Genomic DNA, 26874 nt, shown 5'->3' with positions numbered 1-26874 from the left:
AAATACAGAAATTGTTAAAATAGTGAGAGTGAGAAAATGGCTCCAAACAGCCAAACATAGGAGCTTAGCATGGCTTATTTACCTACAAGTGGGACGGCACGATGTTAAATTTGTAAGAGGTGAACTTCCTCATTAGGTATTGAAATGTGGAGATGGACAAATCCAGCATTCATACCAGGACATATTTTTTTGACGATATTATCACGTGGAAAATGTCACTTTTGAACTACGATACACTTGCTCTCTAAATTAATACTCATACTGTTTATCTTCTTTAACACTGTTCATATCGCTATTACAATATATTTTTTTCACTACTGTTGCCACTGCTATTGGGATCAACATTTGCCAGACATTGTTAGTCAATGCTAAGTTCTGTTCACCGAATGTGTGAATCAGAATACAAGAATGAACAATATGAAAGCGTATGAAGGGTTGAAGGTTCGAGGGAAAAAATCCCTTTTATAAGAGGTTAATTGAAGAAATAACTATGGTATAAAAAGGAACAGACACAGATGGTAAAAAAAAGAGGTGAAGTAAGGTAATGACAATTTTTACAGAAGTGTCTTTGGAAGGTCATGTTTGTTATAAGAGACTCTGCCCTAATGCTACCCTGTATTAATCTAATTATAATGAGTCATAATCTACAGTGACCCACACTGCCAACATGGATTTCCTGGACCAAAAAAAGGGTCAGTATCTTTTTCAAATATTTGGCATGAGGAGAAACATTTGTTTTTTGAAGCAGAGGTTTCAAATTGTCATCTCAAATGGTTGTATTACCTGGTTTCTCTTCAACTTCTGCTCTTGACATAAATGTCTTAATCATTACCGTGATTATTTTTTTTTTTACATTTCTGTGAGTTTTACATCACATTTTATAGTTGAGTATATAGAGCTCAATAAATATTCCACTTCACCATAATCTGAAAAGTACACTGGGGGAATACATACATAGCCAATAAAATTATTTGATTGAGCCATTAAGTTATGTTAAATTGGACAGAGCAAAAAAAAAAAACGTGATCAAAGACCTTTTTCCCAGTAAAATGGTGCTTTGTAATCATTGTGTGGAAGTCCAGCTTTGACACAAGGAACCAGGGCCAAAAAGCATTCAGAAACACGGAGCTCAACGCGCTCTTTCGCTCTTGGACTTGGACAGCTGCTCTGTGCATTTCCTTTGTAAATGTTGCAATGTTTTATGGATAGGGGTGAGCCAAATTGGCAACTCGATGCTTGACAATATCTCCTCCATACTGTACCTCTCACAAAGGGTGGGTTTGTAACAGAATTCAAGTTTAAGTAACTGACTTGGGGGAGTGGGGAGTCCGGGGGGATGTGGGGGGATGGGGGGTGGTTTGGGCCGGGGTCCAGGGTATTGGCAACCAAGGTGCAATTATTTTAATACCAAGGCTGGACTAGCTAGATGAACAGGACTGAAAGGGGGGGATTGCTCGGTGAGAGAGAGGATGTGGTTGAGCCTCTCTCTCTCTTTTTGCTAAACAAGCACATCTGCGGAGCAAAGCTTTTTGTTTACCACCCTGAAGTTGCAGCATCGTTTTGCTACAGAAATGCGTTCATTCTCACTCCATCATTAATGGGCTTTATCCCTTTCGACGCTGTATTGAAGCTGTTACAAAATAATAAGATATTTATAAGTGGATGACATCTTTCAAAATGGCGCTCAGAAGTTTGTCCAACAGTCCACAGTAAATGAGGGAGTCATGTCACTCCACCCAAGCAGAAGAGGTCTGTTTTATTGTGAAGTTTGACCCCTCGGTATGAAAGCTTTTGGTGGGGGGAGGCGGTGGCCTTCTGCAAAACAATTAAAAACCCTGAAAACTGCTTGATGAAAGGGGGTAAACAGAGTTATAACACTCTCAAGCAGAGTGGACCAGAACCAAGCCTGCACATAAATTTCTCTCAGAGAGAGTATGGCAGTACGATCATGTTGCCCAGTGTGGATTACTGTAATTGCTCCATGTGGTCCAAAGCAGGCGAAAGAGGAACTTGGAAACAATGCAGAGTAGTTTTTCCCACAGACTGTTTGCTGTACCTAGTATCACACACACACAAACACATCTAATGCTCTCTCTTTGCCCCTCTCTCTCTTTCTCTCTCTCTCACACACACACACACACAAACACATCTAATGCTCTCTCTCTGCCCCTCTCTCTTTCTCTCTCTCTCTCACACACACACACAAGAAAACTCTTACACAAACAAACACACACACAAGTTCATTTTCTTTCACAAATTCACAAGCTCTCTTAGAAACACACACATACTCTCTCACACACACACGATCTTTCCTGGATACCTGCCAGTGGTTCACTCCAAAATCCCACAACTTGCCCACAGTTCTCTGACCCATTTCCCTTTGTAGCTTCAGCCAAACTCACTAGCTTTAGTTTCACTAATTGTCCAGTTCTTGAACTCACTAAGTGACTGCCAATACCTCTTGCTTGAATTTCCACCATCCCACCACAATCCTTTCCAAAATCAATATCCTGTTAACAAGTAAAAACTTGCATCATCAGGTACCCGCAATTGCTTTCACTATCTATCACTTTCAATGCTATGATCTGTCCCTCGTTAGAATGAAACATTGTGCAACTTTCAGAACAATCCAGGTTTTAAGCACTCAGAGTCCCACAGGTCCTCCTCCACCCCCACCATCCACTGCCAATCACTTTACCATAATGAGTTTCAGACACCGAGCGTAGCACACCGCAGAGATCCAAGAACTACCCAGAATGCCAAACTGTCTCCTCCTCGCTGGTCCGAGGCCAGAAAGTGCACAGATACCCCGTGAGCCTGTCTTCCAGGTGCAGTAAATCAAGAGTTACTCTACTCCACTGCGCAGAAAAAGCCTGACTTTGTCCATTCACTTCCACTCTGAGGACAGGGAAACAAGACCCCACTGTGCCCAGAAGGGTGAGAGATATTTGAATCTCACCTGTTTTACTGACCAATTGGGGCCTATCTACCTCTGCAGCCAACTGTGCTGGCAGAACTCTACAACACCTCCTCCCCAGCGACGCCTCTTCGGGCGATGACACACTGCCTCATGGGAAGTCCTCCTGGCCATCGCTGGCGCCACCGTAAGGCCTTTCAGTTGCACAAGAGCCTGGCAGACGCCTTGCCCCTGAGAGCCCTTTTGTACTTTCATACTCGCTCTCACCCCTGACTGCAACAGCGTGAGCTCTGCAGATGGGGTCTGCAAAAATGGGGTCCTCCACAGACGGGGTCTGCAAAATGGGGCCTGTGCAGAAGGGGTCTGCAAAAATGGGGTCCTCCACAGACGGGGTCTGCAAAATGGGCCCTGTGCTCTGGAAGGCATCGGAATGAAGGGATATCGGGGCAGTCTCAGCAGGAGTATGAAACCGATCGCGGCGTGCGGCGATAAAAATGAATCCGGCACAGCCTCCTCACCACGGAAACAACGTTCGACGCAAGCCGCAAACGATCCCGCGGACGACGACGCAAAAAAAAAAAAAAAAGTACTTTGCTCAGTGTACTCCAAATCCAGGTTTATTCCCCCCAGCCACAACGACGAAAGGGAAAAGGAAACGAAAGCAGCTAAACTGGACCGATAAAATGGCACAACCGACCAATCAGAGTCGTTCTGCCGGACCTTCCCGTGTTCACGCACCGCCGTACCAGCAGGCCGCTAACGCGGGTATCGTCCGTCAGCGGCGGGCAGCGCAGCTTCGGCTGGACGTACTTCGGCGCTAATGCTTCGGTTTCGGTGGAACGGGTCCAGGGCCCATTACGGTCCCGCGCCGGACGCCAGGGGCCGGCTGAACTGCACAGGCTTCCTGTTTAATGGCGGTATTAGCGCCCTTTAATGGGGGAGAGATTAAGTGCGGTGTTACGGTGGCGGAAATAGCCAGCGGCGGCAGCGATTGTCGGGGGATTGCGTTAAAGAGCAATGCCGCGCTGAGCTTCAGGCTACTCATCCGAGCTGGGCACTGAAGGGGGACTTCACTGGCCACATGGACTCTGGTGTTGTAAAGTGTGTGTGTGTGTGTGTGTGTGGGCGTGTGTGTATGCGTGTGTGTGTGTATGTGAGTATGTGTGTGTGCGTGTGGGTGCGTGTGTGTACGTGTGTGTGTGTGTGTGTGTGTAGACACACACACACACATAAATATAATCCAAAACATTTGTGAGTCAGCCACAGATGCTTTTAAGAAAAACAGTCGTTCTCCAACAGTGTCTCTCATACATCTGATCAAACATCAAACAGACTGCACTGTGCACTGAAATGGAACTGTTTATGCTAATAAAGTCGGGTTTGCGTTTGTGTCTGTGTGTGTGTGGTGTGTGGGTGGGTGTGTGTGGGGAGAGGAAGGGGGGTGAGGGTGAGTGTGTGTGTGTGTGTGTGGGTGGGTGTGTGTGTGGGAGGAAGGGGTGAGGGTGAGTGTGTGTGTGTGTGTGGGTGGGTGGGTGTGTGTGGGGAGAGGAAGGGGGGCGAGGGTGAGTGTGTGTGTGTGTGTGTGTGTGGTGGGTGTGTGTGTGGGAGAGGAAGGGGGGTGAGGGTGAGTGTGTGTGTGTGTGTGTGTGGGTGGTGTGTGTGGGGAGAGGAAGGGGGTGAGGTGTGTGTGTGTGTGTGTGGGTGTGGGTTGAGAGAGGTGAGGGAGTGTGCGCACACGGTTAATCTGTCCACCTGTGTGTTTATTTCTGTGTGTGGGTTTGCGAAACGTACCCTCGTGTCTGCTAATGAAATTTTGTGTTTTATTCCCTCTGCTGCCTCTAGACACAAATAATCATTTTAGTGCAGCCGCAGTCCTCTGTTCACAGGTGCACTGAGTGTCTGGAGTCCATTACCGTCTCCTGGACCTCAGAATCGATTTGGACTCACACGCAAGCGTTAGCGGAGAGCGGCTCTCAGCGCAACACTTTCACAGTACATTCACCGTGACCAGAGACATCGCTAAACAGAGCGAATATTCCCACAATGCACTTGGGGAGAGGGGGCCCCACAGTGCACCGTAAGGCGTAGCTCAAAAGCTCAATAGTTTCTGAAAATTCGACAAAATGTGGCAGATGTGGAAACATCTGCATGGATTTACGACCGCCGTTTTTCTGCCTGTTTCTTCACGGCGCATCTTCCTCACGTAGGAACCCCATCAACCCCCCCTCGGGGACCCGGGGGACGGTAAATCCTACGACGCAGCCGGGTCCGCACCCCGTAAGTCCTGACTCACCGACTGGAAGAGTACGGGACACTCCCGACTCTCTCACACACACACACACACACACACGCCAGGCGTGACGGATAGCCGTTCTGCTCTCGGGTGCTCTGTAATTACCCACAAGGCCTTGCACCGTGGTCACTCAGACGTTCCCCTGCGGACGGGGGGAGGGCACCGGGCCAAACTGTGTGGCAATCAGGGAGGGTGACAGAGTGGGCAGGTACCGAGCCCGGGCTGATTTATAAAGCAGGCTTCAAAGAGGACAAAACGGGGAGGTCCTGGAGGTTGGCGGCGGGGCGAGGGGGGGTGGGTATTTAACAGAGTGAAAGGGATGAGAGAGGATGGACACAGAGCTGGCTGCCGGTATAAACACTCAGTGCAGTCATTTAGGGCCACAGCTTCGGATAGGCCACACAATTTGGGTTTTAAACGAAATAATGCTTTTCTGAAAGGCATTTCAATTGTGCGGCATTCAGAAGGCAAAAGCAGCTATATCGATGCTACTGTTCTTTCCGACAAATTCAACCCCCCCTCCCCCACCTTAGCAACAATTTAAGCTAGTTAAGCTGTGCTAGTTAGGCTAAACAATGGTGTTTCATTCACCATTTAATGTGTTGGTAACTCTTTTGCCAAATCTTTCATGGATGTGTCCACGTGTAGCCCATGAGCTGTAATCCAGTACCAGCTGGACGTGCTGAGGAACGAGGGTGATGTTATCCTACATGTGCAACGACGGAAGTGAACATTAAAAGTCAGTGGGGATCCCAGTAAGACTGCAGTCTTGTTCAGCCTACGTCTTTGTACACATTCCCATTCTAATGAGTGCGGGGTCAGCGTCCTGCATGCCATTTTGAATCTTTTGTTCTTTTGTCATCAAACGAGAAACAAACGAGGTGGGCTGACCAGCATTCTTTCTCCAGACCGATTAATTGCGGTACCTTTGAACTAGCATAAACCCCGCAAGGACTGTCATTTTTACACGGTGAAACGAAAATGTATTTTTTTTTTTTTTTTTTAAACCCTTTAACAAAGAATGAGAATCTGTACTTTGACCACGCATGAATAGTTTGATTACAAATCTAAAAGTGTGGAGTGCGCGAGCGCACACACACACACACACACACACACACACACACACACACACACACTCACACACACACACACACACACACAATGCGCTGAAGCTAAAGGGCGTTCTTTAAGTGATGGATAACTGCCCGTATGGACAGGGGGTCAACACAAGGTCAGGGTACAGTAAACGCCCATTCGATGCGAGCGGGATGCTTACTGAGCACGTTTTCGACGCGGCCGTCACTCGGCCAGCAGAGGCGCCGCCGAACGCGGGCTGCGGTCTCCCGCTAACCGGTCCCCCGGCACAAACAGGATGTTTGTTTCCCAAATCCCCCGCGCTAAATTACAGCTTGCCGTGGGTTCTGTTTTCTCCTCCTGTTGAACCCAAAACCGATAACCAAGCCGCCTGGGGGGGGCGGGGGTGTCACGTCACGTGCGCTAACAGAGGGACTAGAAGGCGAAGCTGTACGTGACCCGCACCTCAAGCGCCAATCAGATCGAACTGAGCGGGAGGTGAGACCAGGCTGATGTATCAGTAGATATCTGCGGGAGGAATCGGGGGAGCTTCATCCGAGGGAGATAACGTTCGGAACACGTTTTTCCCTTATCTGTCGACGCGTGTAGGAAATCCATCCCTGTTTGCAGAAGGCACAGGAGAACCTCCCTGCCTCCCCGGAGATGTTTAACCTCCAGGAAGAAGCTATCAGTGTCGTCCCCAGGGGACCCACAGTGCCTGATGAAGGTAACCTTCAAGAAGCAGCTATCACAACCACCCCCAGCTAACAAAAAAAGACATCTTAGGTGCTCAGAGTTACTATCCAGGAATGTAGCAAAGCAGGTCCCGTTTTTTTTTTCTTCTCCAGACAGCACAGGAACCATTGTGTCTGAAAATGGTACCCTGAAAGAAGAAGACTCCACCACACACCCCCCCAGCCCCACCCCACCCCACCCCACCCCACCCCCACCCCACCAAGTGCACATGCCGGAGGAGCCTGGAGCCTGGTGTTGCTCTCCAGGACTGCTCTTTTTCCACATAAGGACTTCCCCCCCAGCAGACCACTCATGGCTGGGACATGACTCCCCTGCCGGCCGCCCCCTCCACCTCCTCTTAGTGTCAATCGGGAAGATATAGCACACCCCAAACGGTTTTCACAGCTTCAAAATGCTCTACGCTGTTAACTGAAACGCTGTGTTTACACTCTGCTTACACACGGCGAGGTCTGCATCTCCTGCTGAGGGCCGAGGGCTTCTGAAGTGCCCCCCCGTTCCCCACCGATGAGACCGAACAGGCGCAGTCAAACCAGTCAGAGCAGGGGACGCGAGAGAGATGAATGGTGCAATGGACTTTTATTAGGCTTAATCAAGGACTTGCCTCGCATTCACCAGGAATGGGGTAGGAGATTTAGGAGTCTTGCTCAGTAGGCAGAATCTTGAGGCGATCAGACCTCAACCTACATCAGGTGCCTAGACAACGTAGCTCCGAGCTACTGCGACCAGTGAGATTGACAGAATTTAGCATGCTTTCCAGGCCTTCACGGGTTATGTGCACTCCAAATGGTGCTAGCTCTCTCCTGTAGCGCAGTATGATGGGCTGTGTGGAAAATAACCATTCGCAAGTTCACCGGAGGAGAAAGTGTTCTTCAGCTGATACAAGGCTGACAGGCGCAATTCTAATTCTGCCTGAAAAGAAAGAAAAAATGCTGAAAATTTTTTTTATCATCTTAGCTGAGATCCAGGTACATAAAAAGGCGTGAGGAGGTTAAATCAGTTTCCTGGAGAGTCCTGCCTTGTAACCGTAGTGGATGCGCATTAAGAAGAAAGGGACTCTGGGTAAGCGTGCCAGACAGACGGCGTGTAGGCGCAGTTTATCCGTGACTGGCTGGCGCTGGGCGGTAATCCTATCTCCCGGCTGCAGGGATGCCGCCGTAAGGCGGGGCGTCTGAAGGCTAAATCGGCTGCATGGAGGCGATACCGGGGTTCCCGCTGCTGGGAGAGGTGGAGGGGGAGGGATGGGGGAGAGGCTAACGGGATCCCCCCCGCACGCGTCCCCGCGGGCCAGGGAACAGCGGGCGGCGGCCCCACTCAGCTGCTTTTATTCCCGTTTTAGGGCCTTTTGCTTTCACAAATCCACTCTTCGCCCGACACTGAGCTCCAAACCCGCTCCACTGAATGCTCGTGGCGGACACGCAGAGGAGATGTGACACCAGAAAACCGCCCCCTACTGACACATCACCAGCACTGCAATCACTTAGCGGGAAGCACTGACAAAAATGGTAGGCGATGATATATGAATTTAAACTCCATATGAAGCTATGGACAAGCTATGCACACGATAAGAGAGAGGGAGCCACGTATCACTCACTAATGGAGTGCTTCTCATCGGTAACATCATGGTACAGGCATTCAAGAGTTCATTTACTGCTCTTTACAACCCATATTACAGTCCAGTGTTAGACACGGGCACCTGGCCCATCTCCATCCCTGGCTTTTCAAAGAGGGCTGTGTGCCTGGGAGTGGGCACTGAAGAAAAAAAAACTCAATTTCAAAAAAGAAAAGAAAAGAAAAAAAAACAAAACAGGTCCTCCATCAAAGCAGGAGAAGAATGTCATTTCACACCAGCATTAGTCGCCCCCCTAAGGTAGATGATGACGAGGAAACGTAAGCCTGGTTCGCCTCTCAAAGCCGCCCCCCCCCCCACCCCACCCTGCTGGGGAGTGACTGAGGACAATCCCTGAGGAGGACGCAGCTGCTTCTTCAGGTGGCTGCGAAAAATCCCCCCATCCTCCCCTTCCACCGACAAAAGGCACATAAATGACTTACCGCCGCTTCCCAGCTCCCGAGGGCCGCTGTTCCCACACCGTTTACCGTTTACAGTTTACCGTTATTTCACCGAAACGTTTCTCAACCGCGCACAACCCACCGGACCGGAGAGGCATCCCAGAGACACTTCTGCTGTTGCGGTGCAGTCACTGGAACTGAGTGGACAGAGGAAACAGACCGCCGTGCTAAATCTGCACCCACCCCAACCCAAAAATAGTTTCTGAATGTTCCCGTTCGCCCGTTAGCCGCCGGCTAATCGAGTTAGCGCGATAACGATTACCGCGCGGCATCCCGTGTTCGCTGAGGATCACGATGAGCGTGCTCACATGCTGGAGTCACAAGCAACGCGTTAGCACGACGCTCCAGGACATCGGCTGCTGTACCGCTACTCGATTAGCGTACTGTAGACCCCCACCCATAAGCGCTGAGCGGAGGATGTGCTCATTTTGCTTTCGGTCCTCTGCAGAGTACACTGAACTCCTGGGTATAAATAAACCCCCATTCTCATGCGTAAGCACACACAATATTTCACATTGCAAAAACAATGGCCTTTTGTTTGGCCATCCCCCTGGCCACACTTCAGTGAGGTCAGTCTCCTAACGAACCCGGACGAATAAGTGAGCGCACGTCATCATGAATTTCAGCACTTCGGCAACAGTTTGGGCAGCCGGCACAAACTTGTGACTGATTAGGCAATTATGCGGCGAACCTTCAGCACGAAACCGTTAAACGATGCTCTCGCAGATGAGCGTGGAGGAGATGAACCTTCAAAGCACGAGCAACGTCAAGACTGATGACAGCAAAACAATGCCAGACCGGTACGACGCACACAGGCAAAATTTCACAGAGGACGACGATTACAATCGAGTGTCACTTAAAGATGCAAGAAAGAGGCTGAGATGTTACAAACGAAGGGGAGACACTTGTCAAAAACACACCGATTCATGAGTCACTGAGTCTGATTCATGATAAGTGTCACTGAATAAGAACATCGCATGCATGTCATCCTTCTTCCGCTCCTCACCGAGTCATAGTGATTCACTGAGTTGATTGAACAACCGTTTGACTCACAGTTTCAAATAAAGGCTCTATCGACCGCTCGGTGGTGAACTGAAACACAAGCGAAATAATAAGCCAATTATTTTCTCCGGGCCCTGAGTCATCGCCGATCCTCTCCGACAGGCCGAGATGTAACGGAGCGCCCTCATTTGCTCGGTGAAAGTGCAGAAGGCACGTTCGGCAGCCCTGTCCCCGGGTTCGAGACCCCGACTGTCCGACCGGAACGGGCGAGGCGTGATGCCAAAAGCTGATGATGCACGGCCAGATCCCGGGGGGGGGATTCTGGGGAGGCGTGGGCGTACCCCGATTCACTTCCCGCTTCAAAGGAGAGCCGCGATCCGCTAATGCGCCCCGTAAGAGCAGCTTTGTAATTGACATCGGGTAAACAAGAGGGTAACGACTGGAGGGGTGCGATGAAACGCGCACGCTCTGACCTTCAGGGACCCCCCTACACCGGCCCAGAGTCTGATTCAGAGACCAGCTTTGATCTTGCACTCATCTCCCTTAGGGAAAAAAATCAGCCTTCCCTCCAGAGCTGGTTAACAGTTTTTTTTTTTTAAATGTAAAAACAAAGGGGGGGGGAAAAAAAGGTGGTGAACTCTTACGTGAGCCAAAGACGAGACAGACGACCGCACCAGCCAGCAGCCGACCCGAACAGGCCTGCACGTTTTTTTTTTTTCGTCTCACAGAAACACAAGGAAACGCGAGGTGCGGAAAAAACGTCCTTTACTAAGATGTTTTTAAAAAAATACAACTTCTCTCCTCCTCCCCCCTCTCCTCTCCTCTCCTCTCCTCCTCCCCCCTCTCCTCTCCTCTCCTCTGTGACCCGCAGCGCATTCTGCGAAATGTCACACCGTCTTCTCAGAGAGCTCGGCGAGAGCTCGGCGTCTGCCGTCTGGCGCGGCGGAGAGCGTTAAGGGCAGGGGGTGCGAGCCGGGCGCCGTCCGAAATATCGGATCCAGGCGGGCCGGGTCACGGGTCCCGAGGGCAGGAGGAGAGGGCGTGACGCTGGCGACCTGTCCGAGAGGGCACACTATGGGGGAAGAGGGAACTCCCGAAATTCACAGCGTGTCCGTTTCAAATGGGGCTCCACGGGGACCTGCGATTACTATGCATTGCTTTCCAAACAGACAGCGCAGTTCATTTCACAGATAGAAATCTTTATCTTCTCAGGAAAATGGTACACTGTTCTGCACACGGACGGACACACACACACACACACGCCCGCAAACACACAAACGAACACACATAAACACACAGGTGCACACATACATGGACACACAAACACAGACACAGACATACAAACACACACAGACACACACACACACATATACATGCACACACACATATGGTAAGATGCTAGTTTTAAATCAAGCCCAGATTTGGAGCACCACATCTTTCCGAGATTACCCATATTTGTGTAATTGCAAACATTGACAGAGGCACAGCCAGGGCGAAGCTTCAGAAGTGAGCAAAGTCAGAAAGACAGAGGACACCTGCTGCTGCTAATTGCTATTTGCTCAACGCACTTTTCCGCAAAACAGTCCAAGCCAAAACAAGCCTTTGTGTAACGCAGCCTAAATCGACAGCACAAAGCGAGCTCGGGCTGGGAACTCTACCCCAGAGCTGTTTACCCGCCCGCCCGTCGTGCTAATGAATGCAAGGCGCTGTCTAAAACAGCTCACGCTAACGCGACAACGGCGAGTACGCACGTCCCCACGCTGGGGGTCAAAGGTAAAGAGACGCGGGGCGACGCCAACACCCCCCCCCCCTCCGCCCCCGCAACTGACCTTGCTGACCTTGCACTCTTCCGACTCCTCGTCCCGTCCAAGGGGTGTGACCCGCTCCTGGTGCCCGCAGGGCGATTTGAGTGACAGCTGACAAGACTGCGCAGGAGCAGGAGGAGGAGGAGGGCCCGCCCCCCTGGAGGCTGCCGTCCCGGGACGGTGCCCCCGCAGGCTGGGGACGGGGACGGGGACGCCCGGGTGGTGGAAGGTTCCGGAAGCCGCGGCGGGCTGTCGGAGCTTCGAGGAAAGCCCCAGAACCGGCATGCCGCCGGAGCGACAGGCGGGAGGCGGGGGCGAGGCCAGAGGGGGGAGAGCGCACTCCCCCTGTCCCACGCGCGAGGCGAAAAGAGAGCCGGGACCCTCCCCGGGTACGGAGGAGAGGAGGAGAGGGGGAGAGGAGGAGAGAGGGAGAGCCGCTGATCCCAGAGAAGTCCTTGAGCGGAGAGGAGCCGGAGTCATTCTACAGCCGGCTCTGAGAGAGACATGCAGGCAGCCTGCACTGCTCCACACCCCCACCACACACCCCCCACACACACACACACCCCAACACACACACACCCAACACCCCCACACACACACACACACCCAACACCCCCACACACACACACACACACACACCACCCAACACCCCCCCCCACACACACACAACACACCCACACCCCACACACACACACACACACACACACACACACCACCACCCCCACAACACACCCCCAACACCCCCACACACCCAACCCAACACCCCCTGCACACACACCCACACACACACACACCCAACACACACCCCCTCCACCTCTCTCTCTCTCACACACACACACACACCCCCTCCACCTCTCTCCACACACACCCACACCCCCTACGCCTCGGTATACACACACACACCCCGTACGCCTCTGGTCTACACACACACCCCCATATGCCTCTCTGTGTCTTACACACACACACACACACATCACACACCACACACCCTCTACTGTACCCCTCTCTCTCTCTCACACACACACACCTCTCTCTCTCTCTCTCTCTCTCTCTCCAGCACAGGCACACACACCCTCCCCCTCCCTCTCTCTCACACACCTACCCTCTTCCTCCTCCCACTCAAACAGAGCTTCACAATATAACTAAGCTGGCTGGGGGGGGGCATATTAGTGTAGCTCTCTCTCTGTCTCACTCATGCTCTCGCTCTCTCACATTCTCTCTCACTTCAAAAACAAATGCTGGCTCAAACTGTCAAAATCACTGGCAACTGTTACTCACTGCCTTCCTGGTTGCAGATAGAACAGTCCCCTCTCTCAAGTCATCAGGAAAAAACCAAAAGAGAAGCAACATTAGGGGGAAAAAAAACAAACTTTTGGAAAAAAAAAAATGTATTCCCAGAAAGAGTTTGGTGTGTGGAAAGTATTTGTGTGTGCATTTTGGGGTCTGTTACCCTCTTGTTCCAGTCGTCCCAAGGAAACATGATTCGCAAGGCAGGGACAGAGACAGGAAATGGTCACAAGGCAGGAACAGAGACAGGAAATGGTCACAAGGCAGTGGTGGTAGAACTTCTCCTCATGGATTCCCCAAATATCAAATAACCCCAAGCGGTTAAGTAAAGAGACGTATCCCTTCTCACCAAGTCCTCTGGGGGGTCAAAAAAAAAAAAAAAAAAACTACTGCCAAGATTGACGAGCACTTTGCAAAGAAATGTAGCATTTTCAGCACAGACACTTATGTAGTAATGATAGTGTGAAGCTTCATGAAGTCTGGAGTCGGTAGAATTTATGCCCACTATCAACGGCTCACGGCCTTTAACCAGTGGATGGAGAACAAAGTCTTTTGATTGGTTCTTGGAAGTGATTGACAGCGGTGACTGACAGCGGATGGACTTCCAACACCGCTCGCAGCTTTGAAGGAGAGAGACTGAGCTTATTTATCCACAAGTTCCTTTGGACGTCACCTTTATCGATACACTGGGAGTGGGTAACACATTTTCAGACACACCGAGCAGGAACATTTCAAACCGCTTATAATCCCATACCAGCACAAACAGGACAAACCCCTGGATTTTGGTATGGCCAAAGATAAGCCCTCCAACGTGTTGTTTTGTTCAGCAAGGCCGGCATTCAATGGTCACCCACTCGCTGCCTGTCTCTCTCCTGTGCGGTCAGATATTGTTTCCATATTCTTGGATATTTTCCTTCTTTGTGTGTACCAGCTTAGCCAAAGTTATCGTTTGTAAGATATGACTGATCAAACTAAAAGGTACGCTAACCCCATTTCAATACCTGTACATTATTTATTTGTTTTGAAGATGCGCTCATTCAGGAACACTTTGCATTGCGTTTGTTTTAAGCAGGGAAAGTCTAAATGGCGCCACCTAGTGGAAACAGTTAGGAGGAAAGTGCCTCTAGGAGGGAAAACGTCCTCCATAAGAAATTAACTGATTATCCGCTTCCATAGAGCATTGCATGTGACACGCACACGTGTTTGTGTGCATAAGCATGCTGATTTGGTGTTCCATTTAAACATGTGACTCTGTGTGTTCCTTCCAAGTGCAGCAACAAGGGTAGGGGAGCAGTGCATGCATTTAACTCAAGCTACAGGTGTAACAAATACAGCAGGTTATACCTGTAACCTGTGACACAACTGACCTGACTCTGCGTTACCTTGTCCCAGAACATGGATATGCCGGGTGTAGTGTGAAATTTGAGACATCACTATGTCCCCCCTTATAACAGCTTTCTCTAGGAGGTGAATGACATCACAGGGCCACCAAACAGTCACTGTGTAGTTAGGCTACCTCTTCCCTCTGTGAGCAAGCGGTTATTATACTGCCAGGAACCATAACAAATTCAGGCTGTTCATTTAAGCAGTTCATAAAACTGCAATTTTAAAAGTTATTTATAAAGTTATGTAAGTTACTTGGCCCTTAATGTCCTTAGTGTGCAAAACTTAGGCCTAGCCTACTTATTTTGGATGATACCTGTCCAGATTCCAAGACTTTTATCTAGCCTGTGGCAATCTGATACGATGGTGGTTTTTTTCCCAACAGGTGCAAGCAGAAAAGGTCAGTCGTGTAATTATCTTATTTTATTATCCTATTATCCCCAAATTATAAAAGTACGAATTTTATTAGGTGGCAAAGCACTGCAAGTGCAAAAACAGTCCCTAAGATGACATCAATTACAGCAAAGCTATCCTTATGGTGAGTCACAAGATTAGAAATTTAGATTTTGAGGTAAAACATCAGGGCTGCCAAAATCCTCATGAACTACATATCATATGCAAATGAGCCAATCTACATACAAATTCTATCACTGTTGCATCATGTCAGCAGTGATAACTCACTGACAGTGCGCAGGTTAGAATGCGCTCCAAATACAATTGAAAACAGACCATCAGTAATTTTTTTTCAATATTAAAACATTATAATCAATACAATGGATGTAAGGCAATGCCAATATTGTTAGGACCGACCGAAAATGTGATTATTTAAAGTACATTGTAAAATCAATAAATACACAAATTGACTTCTAACTGCTAATGATTGATAGAGTCTTTGCAGCTGACTGCCCACTCAAAATTGAAGATTGAGAACTTCCCCCTACTGAAACCTGCAACCGTCCTGGTAAGAAAGCCCAGTTCCCACAATGCAACACCAAACTGCTTTCAGTGCGCAACAAACAGACGGCACCAGCAGCAATAACAATGTCTTTGCTTACCTCCACTTTGTCAGAATCTTAAGCACAGCGAAGTCAAAGGAACAACCGTCCTGGATGGTTCAGGAGAGCAAAAAAATCTGTGCGTAACCGTAAACGGTCACAATTTTCTCAAAGATTATTTTCGGTTTCAGCCGTGCTGGCACGATGGACCGATAATAACAACTGAATTCAGCCTCTGAAGTACAGAAGCCCCGTCCATTTCAGCGAGGAGTCCTTCGGATGAACATCTTCAGAGAAGGAACGGCCTCTTCTTGTTTGGTCCAAGATAGCGAGCAATATTTTTAGCCCCTCAACTCCGCTTTGTGACCTCACGACCATGTGACCGTAGATTTTTAACGCTGTTCCACCAGCAACATTCTCGAGAAAGCCATTTGGTCGCGGCTACGGTCATTCGGCGCGAAGCGTTGAGGGCGTGGGTCGAAAACAATTCCAGCGTCGCTACCGAACGAACCGTCAACCTGCGGCTCAGACAGGGAGGCTTTCCCGTTGGCACGGCAACCAGACGGCGGCAGATCTTAGCGGGAACCGTTCGGTTATCAACCGGTTTCACCACCTCCGGAACGCCAGGCGAGGAATGGGTAAAACTTTCTAAAGTTACTAAAAACAGCATCGAACATTCGGGCATTGATGAAACGGTGAAAGCACGGGGACGGACCCCACCGGACTGGAGTTCCCCACACACACACTGAGGAAAGCAATGAATTAAACTGAGAATCTGGGACAAACACACAGGTTCCAAAGCCATATGTGCTCAGCCAACTTCAGCTCCAACTGCAATACTTTACGCACAGTTTTCGGCCTCCCTCTACACTAAACGGATTACTTTGCACAGTAAGGGCCACAATGAACAAAGTTTTCTGCCTATTTTCTTTTTTTAATTTCACTTAAAACACCCCGGACGCATCCCCTTGAACCACAGACAGTGCCCCATAACCAGCTCAATCAATGCAATTGCCCCTTCACTGGCATTTAAAAGCAATTAGTCAAGATTGCATTAAATCATCTAGATTACAGTATAGGGCAGAATGGTCAATGTTGCAGGAAGTAGTTGGATTTTTTATTAAGTAGAATGGGCCATAATGAACAGTCTTCCTAACATGTAATATTCAACATGTATCATTTACTGTGTTCTGTATGTTACTAAGAAAATGATGACGATGACGACAATCATATTAAGGAGAACGATGATCGTGATGATCATATTAATGAGGATGATGATGATGCTGAATGTCCAGTGGATGTAGCCATTCCGACTCCATGGCTAAACTGAGGTCAAGACTTCTGCAGACCTGCAGCATGTAGCAAAACCCCAGAAAACGCTGGTGTAACACAGGACTGGAAGAGGTCTCTGCTGTCATTTAGGAATGTTGGCCTGTAATCCAACAACGGCTAAATTCACAACAGCGGTCATTTCTTTGTAATTTGTGTGGTATCATCCACTTGATGAGGCCACAGAAACCACGGTGACCATCCAACGTAGCATTCTTTGGCAAGGTAGGGCGGTGTGGAGAGGCCCAGTCAACAGAGACGCCAGGAGCCGGGCTTCTCTCCATCCCCGTTTCAGTATCTCCTACACAGGAACAGAACGTTCCGGGAAGGCAAACGCGTTGAGCAGATTATCGGCTGAGATCAAATCTGAACTGTGGCAGTGACAACCGACATCAGCCCAGAAGACACAAAAACCCAAAGGTGATATCCAGTCACCTGGCAACAGGGCGTTATCTTCTGCACATAGAGGAATCACACACAGACAAAAACCTGCACGTGTTGAGTCACCATGGATTTGTCAATACCAGCTAATCTTTGACCCTCTCTGCACAGACAGGTGTGTCTATGATACACAAAAAAAATAAACTAAAAAAATAAGTAAATAAAGCGTTTGAGTTTTTAAGTATTACAATACAACAGCAGCATTGCAAGAAAATTGAGCGAGAAATAGAAAAATGAGAATAATTAACATGAGGATATTAGAAAACATGCCATGCCTCGCAGCTTCTGGAGACCATGAGAGCGCAGACTGTTTTCTAATGTTTAATTCAGCCATTATGTTTCAGTGAGGGAACAACCTGCCCTGCTTCGCCAGGGGCCAGGAACAGAACGTGAAAAATTCCTCTTTCAGAAGCAATATAAACTGGGTTGGGTTTTTTTCTTTTTGTTTTGTTTTGTTTTTTTAAACATACCTTTAAAACATAAAAAGAGTATCGACCGCGTGCTGGTCACTCTCCATATGATGATGAGGCTGTGCTGCAGCCCGTGCCTGTTGGAGAGCAAATGCTAACGACAACGCTGCAAGTGAAAGAAAGGAGCTTCCTGCTTCCTGCGAGGAAACCGCAGCTCTGCATGTCTGGAGAAGTGAGGAAGACAAGGCTCCATTTCCTGTTTCCTGTTTCCGGGCATCGCTCACGACGTCTCAGTGGGCCCCACACGCCGCGTCCTGTCACGTGGTCAGTCATCAAGCGGCTCGGGTTCGACCCGCAGGCTTCCACCCCGCGGCTCCGAGATGCTAGCCAGCGAAGGCCGCTATCGCGGTCGACTTCAATGAAAGGAGATCATAGAGCTGTGGGGGGGGGGGGGGCTCCATTCCTGCAAACACATTTCTTTCTTTGAAATTCACCCTGGTCCATGCCAACCCACGTTACTGTATGGAAGATGCCTCTTTCGCTTCACTTCCTAATCTGCGCAGCTGTTCTGGCTAAAATTCAAGCAGCAGGGGAGGAGGTGATGGTGGTGGGCTTCCTTTTTTAGACTAAACAGTAGGCCCCGCCACAATGAACAGTAAACACAGAGGCATGGACACTGACCTAAAAGTGTGTGAAATGGTGAGTAGGCCATCGACCCCAGTCCTAGAGGCAGGGGTCAATGTGACACTGAGAACTGAGTTGAGCGGAGCAGGCCAGGCCTGAACACAAGACTATGGAGATCACTGAAGCCTGCGACGAGCAGCAGTGGACGAGAAAGCTTGGAGGCGAGGACTAGGACCTGTTGACCTTGTTGGGAGGATAGCCCCTCCCTGTATGGCAGGTGTGACTGTGCAAGCAGCTGACTCCTGAAAAACAATACCCATATATGGGTGGGCGGGGGCGGGGACTGTGGGTATGCTTTGATGAGAACATGACTGGTGTGGCCGATCCATGTCCAAGAGATATCTAGGTGATCGGGGAAGATCAAGGACCATCTCAAATATCAAATCTCTTATATGATAGAACACACCTGAACTTCCACAGCGAGCGCAGGAGTCTCTCGGGGGTGCAGTCAGCACCCACCTGGGTGAGATCAAGGCCTGTGCACTGTGCATCTTTCCCCCCGAAATGTAAAAAAGGGTTGTGATGCTGTTCAAAGGGAAGCGTGATGCCAGAACGTCCCAGCAAAGCTGTGAGATTTGCATGATCGTTGGGTGTTGCAATACTGTGACATTGGAACCTCCAAAACCCTTAGGGCGATTTAACCTGCTTACTGAATGCTTACAAAAAACACAAAACAATAGAAAATAGAAATGTCTTTGGTCTGAGAGAGAAGCAATAGCAACAGACCAGGTAAAGGTAGAAACAATCACAATTTGCCAATACATTTGGCGAGGTTTAGCGGAAAGACGGAGATCTGATGGAAAATCCTACCGCACAGTGGCCATCGTTTCACTGGGGCACTGGTTTTCTGTTCTGGTCCAGAGGGAAGCCTGCCCTCTACTGGTGAAGCAGCACCGCTTCCAGCAACAACAGATTTCCCAGAATTCCCCTCCTAGATCAGCAGACTCAGCACTACTTTGCTTCGGGCTTCAAGCAGGAAACAGTTAGAGCAGTGACAACCAACCCTGTTCCTGAAGATCTACCATCCTGTAGGTTTTCATTTCAACCCTAATTTGATACTCAAAGTTAAAGAAAAGTGTGAATAAACGTAATCCAGGCCCACAGAGAAGATGTCTAGTAGCACAGCAGCCTTTTTCCATCAAGTTGTTTACAGTACTTCAACAGATGTGCATTCCAACAGATTAAAGAACCCTTCATTTCGAAGACAGACACAAAAGCATTCACTGTAAAACAGGATCAGTCATGAGCAACGGTCACACTGGACTTGCACTGACTGGACAATGATCCTCATTGACTGAAAGTATGCTTGTGCACTAGTCTTAGTTAAAACACACAAAACACACGTGATCAAGCAAGTTGTTTGTTGTTAGGGGGTCATTATATAGAGATTCACAGCGTGATATACTGTATGCTTATTTACTAAATTCTGTATCCAACCCATGACCCTGACCAGGATAAGCAGGTATAGATAATAGATGAATGGATGGATGTCTGTTGATCCATGTTATCTTTTTAATAAGTTAAATTTCACAGTGAATTGAATTCCAAAGGCCCTTAAGGTCACCTGGTTGAGGCTATTTGTGGTGTGATAAAAGTTCATTATTTTGGTTGTGAGGTGATCCCGAAGAGTCGTGAGCCACGTTGTTTTCTGTTCTAAAATGCCTGTTGAAGTTGAATATTTGAAAACTATTTCAATGCTCTCGTGATAAAATATCATATTCAGCCATCACAACATAATCGTATGCTGCCGGTTCAAAGCGATCCACAATAACTGTTCCTTCCATTCTGGCAGTGACTGCAAATGTATGAGGTAATACATGAATGTTTAAAAGGGTGATGCTGCGCAAGTATATGTTTGCCTTGCAGGTGGAGTAAAAAAGCTTTTAAAGCAAGTGGCCCTTTTTCTGTGGAGTGCACACGTACAAGTACAGAATGATCTAGACAACACAGCCAGGCCTAATTTGGACCTACAGACCACACTCCTGCCTCATCTCAGATCTCCATTAGCGTTAAATCAATGCCTGTCCTGCCCCCCCTGGCCCACCCCCACTCTCATTATCTGTTCAAAAAACGACAGTGCTTCAGTACCAGCCCCATGCAGCTGTATGCGGTTTGCAGCTAAACAGTAAACACACCAGAGGTCTCCTGCAACTTTTTTTTGTTTTGTTTTTTTTCATTTCCCTCCTCTGTTTTTAAACCAAACTTATTGGAAGTGGAGCGAGTCTTATGCCTCGATCCACAGGGAGTCATCATGGTGGCCGAGAACGTCCACCCACTTTCGTACACACACCCCAAAGCACCAGCCCTGGAGAGTCCAGCTAATATGGTGACAGCCAAGGCCTTCAAGCAGCCAAAAATCACTCCCTGTCATTCACGGCTGTGTTCGATTTCGAGTTTCACCTGGAAAAAGGCCATCTTAATATTGGCTGAATTCCAGGGAGAACGGATGGAGCGGCTGGTTGCGCTCATCTCCACAGATGCGCATCAAGCCCAACAGTCATGTCCAGATGTTCTTTCTTTTCTTTGGTTTTGTTTTTTTAAAGACCTCCTGTGGCGATGTTGTCCAGACCTCTGGCATTTAATGTAATACAATGACGGCAATGCAATGTAATTTAATCACATTACACATTTGCGGATCCAACTCAATTGTCCTATTTATGTAGCAATTTTACAACTAGCATTGCTTCAATGTTAGCTAAGCACTGTCTGAAAAGCTGCCTGAAAATCTCTAGTAGAGAATAGTATAGCAATGGATTTAACACATACATATAATATGGATTTGACATTATTTTAATATTTCAGGAAGAAATAGTCAAAATGTGTTCAGCTGGGACATACCAAGAACAAAGTATGTCCTCCAAACCAGATCACATTGACTTGCCTGTCCAACCAAGCACCTTCCCTGGGTTAACTCACCTAACATACATCCTTAAATGGATGCAGGATTCAAGCCTAAAGCGACATTTACGTCATAGCCCTAAATCCTTCACGACAACGCAGCCTGCTGTTTGATCTATGAGCTCCAAGACTCCTCCCGGTGACAGTAACCACCGTGTGTGTGTCTGGCTGTGTGTTTTTAGGACCTTGTTTGGCACCAAGGCCCTGTTGAGTACACACTCTTGACTTGTAGAGGGAAGGCAACTGTTGTACAACTTGGCAGACACAAGTGTTCCCTCTCAGCACTTTTGAACGCTTTATTTTCTAGGACTGACTGGGAGAACTGCGGAACAAGACTGAACAGAAAACAGCGCAGTGATGGTTTGCCCAGTATCGATTTGTGGTGCATCATGCACAACTATACATAATATTAGCATAAAATAAGGGCAAATAATAAACAGCCATCTACTGTTGAAGGGTTGCAGAACATGTGCTTAAAACGAAGTACTATAATATGGATCCATTTTAAATATGCAAATGTGTTGATGTGTGAAAAGTATGGCATATATGGGATTGATGGAAACACATTGTCCATTTTTGTCTTGAAAAGAAAAAGTCCTACAATTAGCATTCTGGCAGTAAAATAAGGCCAATGAGATTCTGGGCCAGAGGGTTTTATTGACAGATGGAGGGCACCACCTTAAAAAAAAAAACAAACAACCTCCTGGAGACTAGAGTACTAGAAGAGAGCAACCTACACCATCTGGCCTCCATGGAAATTATGGTGGTGATGATAATGATGATGATGATGAATGACGAGTAAACACATAATAGATGAAGGGTGATGGTGAATTATGGATGATGGTGGCGGGTGATGACAATGATTACTATAAAGATGACGATTATATACATTAAACAAGCCCACTTATGATGCTTTGAAAATATGGAACTTCCATCTCAGTGTATGGATTTATATGACATGACTGCTCATCACCACTTCATTCTGCAAACACTACGCCCATATATGGAGTGATCATTAAGGGGACTCTTGATCTTATTGGACGAGGCACGTTGAAAGCTTAATGGCATCCTCTTCTGGAGCCTCTGTGATCAAAGTCCCCTTATTAAAGGAGAATAGAAGGCCCTCAAATGTCATGGACTTTGTCTGTGCGAAGGCCTTTGTAATGCTCTTTTGCAACTGCAAGCTCAGGCTGAGTCAATGCACAATGTTCCCCTGACCCTCGAATAGTCTAAACAGAGCTTGAGCCGAAAGCAGACAACTTACTAATGGATTCAACAAATCTGTCTTAATCAAGGGCTCATTTTTACCCCGTTTGAAAGCTCTGGGGGGTCAGGGAAATTAAAAAATCTTTATTTCTACACTGTGTTATGCTTTTCGTGTAAACTAGATCCCCAGCAGTAGGTTGTTTTATGAAAACGCATTTTCGATTGATTATACTACGAAAGCCAACATCAGTAAACAGTATCAAAGTGCACTTATACTTCAGACAGAACTGAACCAATTACAACCGCTATTCCACCTTATTTTTCGCAAGCTTTCATCTCAGAAAATGGAATGGACCGGTCAATGATGTCACAGAACCTACAGTGTACTGCAAATTTGAAATTCACCCGGAAGTAACTGTAGACTTGGGAGTCAAACAGGGACAATACTGAGTGGAGTTGAGTAAACAACTGTTTTTCTGTGTGCCAAAAGTTATCTGGATTGGTTGTCCTTCTTCGCAGGGGAGCCACATGTGGTAAAGGTACCCGTAGGAAAGGGTGGAAATGAAGCAGAAAATCGACAGCCTTGGGCGTAGCTTTCTTTTGCGTGCCACTAGACAGCAAAAGTGAAGATTGGTCTCCTTCGGATGGCGAAGCTTCGCCGAGGCGCTTTCTTTTAAGGAAAAAAAAGTACTGAGAAAACTTCAGATATTCACTTTGCACCCTGCTTCACAAAAATGGTACATCGGCCTCATAAAAACTCTTTACAAAAAAAATGTACATGGCAGCCTACACTCAGATCATTAGTTAAGTAAAAGCAGGAGATTAAGTCATAAAAAAACTAATTGATTTTTTTTTTTTTCATGTTGCTGGCAAGTTTTAGCTTCACAACCAAGCTAAAAACTTGAATCACAACCAAAATTAATTCCCTTAAATAATTTACTGATTTAATCCCTCGCAGCTTAATTAACTAATGACCTGAGAGTGGGCACCCGATACATTTAGCCAAAAAGCAACTTAAGATATTAGGAGGGAGAGAGGAAGGTTTTTCTAGTGGCAGAGGAGACAGGACATGTCAGTTTCGTTCTGTGGCTGTGTTGTAAATCACAGGCGAAGGTAATCTCACGCACACAGAGCGGTGATGCACAGCACACGCAGCGGTGATGCACAGCGCACATCTGTGTGTCTGAGACTGCTTTGGGACTGCCTATTGCAGCCTATAAAATGCAATGGATCTCCTGAAGAGATTATCCAGTTATTTAAGAAGCTGGGTGGGCAGGGAGGTCAGAGTCGGGGGCTGAAATTCGCACTTAATCAAACCCAGACGCTCTCCCACGACACAGCAGACCTTACCGTACATTTGGCCTATATTTAAGAGATGATGGTCAATTAGTACAAAACCCATTAACAAAATGAAGCTATTAACAAAAGCTGCCGCCAACGCACTGAAATCTACACCCATGCTGAATTCTGGGTAGAATTATGTTTGGCCAGGCGGACGTCTCAATCAAACAGCAAAGAGTCAGAAGTCATTCTGGTGCATGCAAGCCTGTAGGTTGGCTTGTTGCTACGGCAGCTAATTTGGGCACAGTGCCACAGAGGACGGCTCTACAAGCCCCCGGAGCAGCCCCCCTCTTCCTGTGTGGGTATGTTCTGTGGCAGCTGGCAGCCGTGAGGTTGGGTTCCGGGCTCGACATCCTCGAACCCCACACTGCCCTGTACTCCAACCCTGGCCCTGCACAACTCAGCCACTTTTTTTTTTAAATAAACATTTCTTTCTGCGGTGTAATTTTGGTCGTGCCTTCCAGCGTGTTCTTCAGGTCTGTGGTCACACCAGCCTCCGTGGAAAATCAGCTGCGCTTCGACAAACTTCGGGGAATCGCCAAAAATATGACAAAAAGCGTGAAGAATACTGGCGGCCTTCTTCTTCTGACTGAAATCCGCACAGAATAAGAACGAACGAACGTCCTTCTCCTGTTCACAAAACCAGCCATCCACAACCAGGGAAGATAACCTCTCTGTCAACACAAGGCAGTAACATTATCACGATATTGACCACAATACTATACGATGCCCGGGCCAATTTTTATTAAAAAAAATTTTTTTTCTTTAAAGATAAAGATATATGCAACAGCAAAGTAGCATGCATCACATTATGAATTCACAAATAAAGTAAAAAAGCAATATACGCAGCCACCTGAAATTTCAATGAATGCCCGCGATTTGTAGGGGCAGCTTCACGGCCGGGATGCAGGGGCTGGGGGCGTCTGGGGGGGGGGGTCTAAACAACAGTGAATGATGAAGCAGAGAAGGGCGATCATTTACAAAACGCATCACAGGCCGCGCCGCTCATGCTCAGCCCGAGCAGGCGAAGCCGTGAGCCTGGCCTTTCCCCGACCTCAGCAGCACTCAGCAAAACTGTAATAAACAAAAAAAACCTGGTGCCCTTTGATTTCGCCGGCGTCATCAAAACCTGGAGCGGCTGGGCGAGCTATTAGCCCTCCCTCACGGACCGGCTCTGACCGGCCTCCGCAGGAAACGCAGCGCGGCTCGATTCACAAGGGCCGACCGATTCCAGGGATCTAATTACTCTTGCCTCGCACGGCCTAGAAGCATGTTTTACGTCCCGCTTAATTAATAAACCACAAGTTTTTAGCGTGTTAAGCTGTTGGCTTGCCTTTAAATTTGTGAACGCTATGGCAAGGTGAAAGAACACTAACAATAAGACTAGCTAGTGCTCCTGGAAAGTCTTATTAAAACAAGCTATTTATAGCTTTCACCCAAAATATAACGTTTATTGTTAAAATCACCGTTGAAGGGCAACAACCTCTGCTCTGGAAAAGTGTTCAGTTGGATGTATGAAGCACAAACCAAGATAATTACGCTGTTATCCACAAGATGCACAAACGCATTGTATGTGTCAGGAAAGAAAAGTCCAATGAAGAAGTTAATTTGTCGGATGGAGAGGATAAAAACAAGTACGCATAATAAGATGAGAAGAACGACGAAAAACAGCTACAGTGATGAACTTTGACCTTTACACCTTGCAGAACTTTGACGATTCTGAAAGACTTAAAGTGGAGACATGCCAGAATTCTGTTTGAGGCATTGGAGTGGCAAAAAAAAAACCTGAAGGGGGCTGGAGCTTGCTTGGAGCAAGATGACAGGTTAATCCCCAGGAGCTGTCTACATTCAAAATGGTGCAGCCCCTGACCCCCCCCACCCCCCAAAAAAAATCCTCACAACACAAGCCAGGACCATCCGACTGTGAAATTACTTCAAACAGAAACGCATTTCAATTTGGGGTCATGCCTGTCAATCTGATCTACTACCAAAGTTATGACTTGGAGGGGCTGTAGCATTGACATTCCCCATCTTCTGCCAGCGGGAACAAACGTACAAAATGGAAAAAAGCAAAGACATTTTGAAATAAAACTTTACAAAGTGCCCAGAAAGTCAGAAACTAAACAGGCCTGATTTTCTGGCTGACAATCAAGCATGATCTTCAGGACTTGAGTTTTTAAAGCACAGCGAAAGGGACGTCCCAAAAGGAAAGTGAGCAACATAAAATAAATAGTAAATAATTTGAAGGTAGAAAATAAACCTCTAAAATAAATTGAACGGTAATTTGAAGTCTGGGTGGATTACTTTGTAATTCCCATACTTTTAGCCCACTTGCACGGTAAGTCTGGTTGAGGCAGTGGAACTGTTGGGAAAACATCTTTCTGAGATTGACACATCCTGGAGCCACCAGAGAGAGTTCCTGTGTGATGGACAAAGCTCCAAAAAGCAGTGCGCAGTAACATTCTCGTACTGATTACAGTTATACTGGTGAACTGCCCGGTGTGAAACATCTTCTACAGCCAGGAACAGACACATGACTATGAGCCTGAGCTATGAAAGCTGTCTCTGATACCACTTTTGCACATTTCAAATGGAACCAGACTGCCATCTTTGTTCCGGTAGCTGTTTTACATTTACATTTTTTTTTTTTTTTCAGCGCTCGCTCATGTCATAACAACGATCTAGCATCGCTGCTGATTGCCTCATCACAGGCAGGGTATGAGCAGCAACACATCTACACTGACACTGACACTGAAGAAACAGAGCAGATGAAACAAGAAAGGAAGAAAGGGATGAGTCACCATGGCAGAACTTAAATAATAGGAAACAAGCCTCATTGTCAAAAAAAAAAGAAAATCACTGTCTTTCTCTCTCTCTCTGCAGATGAGGTCTAGGCAGCAGTCAAATGGTGACATCATGTTGCAGCAACTTTACGTTTGGTCTGAAAATGGATTGTGTTTTTACTCTGAGTCAGCCAGCTGTAGCT

General features: G+C 47.6%; 1 protein-coding gene across 8 annotated transcripts in view; it reads right to left on the bottom strand.

Moving 5' to 3' along the window:
* Positions 1–26874, bottom strand: part of nav3 (neuron navigator 3) — a 284512-nt gene that overhangs the window by 133092 nt on the left and 124546 nt on the right. For 2 of the 8 annotated variants that reach the window (XM_064342422.1, XM_064342425.1), the window contains exon 1: positions 11939–12340. The exons of 4 other annotated variants lie outside the window; for them this stretch is intronic. In XM_064342422.1, the coding sequence (XP_064198492.1) occupies positions 11939–12199 (261 nt within the window). In that variant the 5' untranslated portion in view covers positions 12200–12340. Of the gene's footprint in view, positions 1–11938; positions 12341–26874 lie in introns of those variants that run through there. 2 more of the 8 variants (XM_064342423.1, XM_064342426.1) reach the window with 1 other exon arrangement.

This window comes from Anguilla rostrata, chromosome 7, assembly GCF_018555375.3.
Source record: "Anguilla rostrata isolate EN2019 chromosome 7, ASM1855537v3, whole genome shotgun sequence".
Taxonomy (NCBI): domain Eukaryota; kingdom Metazoa; phylum Chordata; class Actinopteri; order Anguilliformes; family Anguillidae; genus Anguilla; species Anguilla rostrata.
This window is presented reverse-complemented; position numbering and strand designations above follow the sequence as displayed.